This window comes from Anoplophora glabripennis, unplaced genomic scaffold (genome assembly GCF_000390285.2).
Source record: "Anoplophora glabripennis isolate ALB-LARVAE unplaced genomic scaffold, Agla_2.0 scaffold1230, whole genome shotgun sequence".
NCBI classification, from domain to species: domain Eukaryota; kingdom Metazoa; phylum Arthropoda; class Insecta; order Coleoptera; family Cerambycidae; genus Anoplophora; species Anoplophora glabripennis.
In genome coordinates this window covers 20,464-22,380 of record NW_019417312.1, presented here as the reverse complement: position 1 = coordinate 22,380, position 1,917 = coordinate 20,464, and the positions used below count along the sequence as shown (strand labels likewise).

General features: G+C 38.2%; 1 protein-coding gene across 1 annotated transcript; it reads left to right on the top strand.

Annotated features, from left to right (window-relative positions):
- Positions 1-413: 413 nt before the first annotated feature.
- LOC111692258 lies at positions 414-1,436 on the top strand (the record flags this gene model as incomplete). The annotated part of the gene is made up of 1 exon (XM_023456166.1): positions 414-1,436. A coding segment is annotated over exon 1 (1,023 nt), but the record flags the coding sequence as incomplete, so codon positions are not given.
- Positions 1,437-1,917: the final 481 nt, after the last annotated feature.

Genomic DNA, 1,917 nt, shown 5'->3' with positions numbered 1-1,917 from the left:
ACTCAGTATTAAGTGTCCCTCAAGAAAACACAATTGTTTTACAACTCACCAAGGTTATAATACGGAGAGATCGAGAATGATCGACCGGATTCTGAACGTACCCTGTCTCAATTGCTATCAAAACTTATTTCCGTTTGCTAAAATTAATTTTTTTCCGTGCGATTTCATGGTGTTCTGTGCCGATTTCACAATTTGACGTTCTGTTAATTGAAGCAGGCATGCAAAACCCCCTTTCGATTACCACTTTGACAGAAAAACTCAATTATCAAACGATTTCCATACTGTTAAAGTTCTTAAATCTTTGCCGTGTCAAATTGTAAACCATTTGTAATTTATTTCAGAAAAACCTATGACCCCATCTTTTTTAACCTGGGTGCTTCTCTCCAATCCGAGGCAACGTTTCGGTGTGTGTAATGCTCGTCTGTTGNGACACCTTCGTTATTTGGACGCACGGCAAAGAAAAACTGAATGGCTTCCTAACACATCTCAACAGTATACATCACAAAATTCAGTTCACCATGGAAATCGAAGAAAATAACAAGTTGCCATTTCTAGACGTATCCATAATCAAAAATAGAACCGGAGGTTTAGGCTACACGGTGTATAGAAAACCCACACACACGGATCGCTACCTGCATGCCGAGTCCCATCACCATCCATCACAACTAAATTCTGTTTTGAAAACTCTAATAACACGATCAGAAAGGCTGACTGACAACGAACACAAAACAGAAGAAATCGAAAAAGTTAAAAAAGCTCTTCAACAAAATGGTTTCTCGGATAACAACATCAAGAGAGCATTAAGACCACGCCACAATAGAGAACGGACCGAAGAAGATAAACCAGTTGCCAAAGCACTCCTTCCATATATAAAAGGAACCACTGACAAAATCAGCAAAGTACTGAAGAAACATAAAATTGAAACTGTCTTCAATACCGACAGGAAAATTGGCAACATTCTTCCATCAGCGAAGACGAAGATTCCACTCGAAGGTCAAGGCGTTTACCAGATTCCCTGTGGCGACTGCGAAAAATCATACATAGGACAAACAAATAGAAGAGTTCAAACACGAAGAGAGGAACACAGAAATGCTGTAGAAAAGAATCAGGCAACCTCTTCTTTGGCGCAACATGCGAAAAACACCGGACATAAAATCAATTTCGAAGAAACAAGAATCATTGCCAACATAGAACATAAAACCAAAAGAATTATCAGAGAAGCCATAGAAATCGAAAAACATACAAAAAATCTAAATACACGTGACGATACACAAAGGCTCCCAATAGCTTGGAAACCGATTCTCGCAAACAAAATCATCAGAGCGCGACGCAACGCTTCACCAAGCATGACATCTGACGCACCAACGAGCAGCGAACCGAGGCGAAAACCAGTGAAGGAGAACGCGAAAATAATATATAAAGCAGCAGCAGAGCAGGTAAACACCAGTTCACAACGTATTACACGAAGTAGAACAAAGAAGACTTGAAAATGGCAAGTGTGATCTTGCCGAAACGTCGTCCAGAACACGATTCTATCCAGAATCAAGAAAACCATACGCGGAGAGGAACCCGGAAACATCTTGACAACACATATAATATCCGCGGAAATCTGAAGTTCAACATATATATATATATATATACAGGGTGGCCAAAGGATTTTTGAAACAATTAACACAATTATTTAATTGGTTGTTTAAGTACGTACCTGTTACAGTTATATGAGCTATGTTAAAATTCAGAAAAATTGGATATGTGTTTGTGTTTTTGCAACGTAGTAAAAAGATCTTCTATCCTTCTGAATGGTTAAAATAAATTTTGATCGAGAAATATTTTTCAAAAGATTTGTAGCCTTAGGACCATAAGTTTGCTGAATTTCTTGAAAAAACATCTTGGTAACGATGTATTAAGTGCAATTTT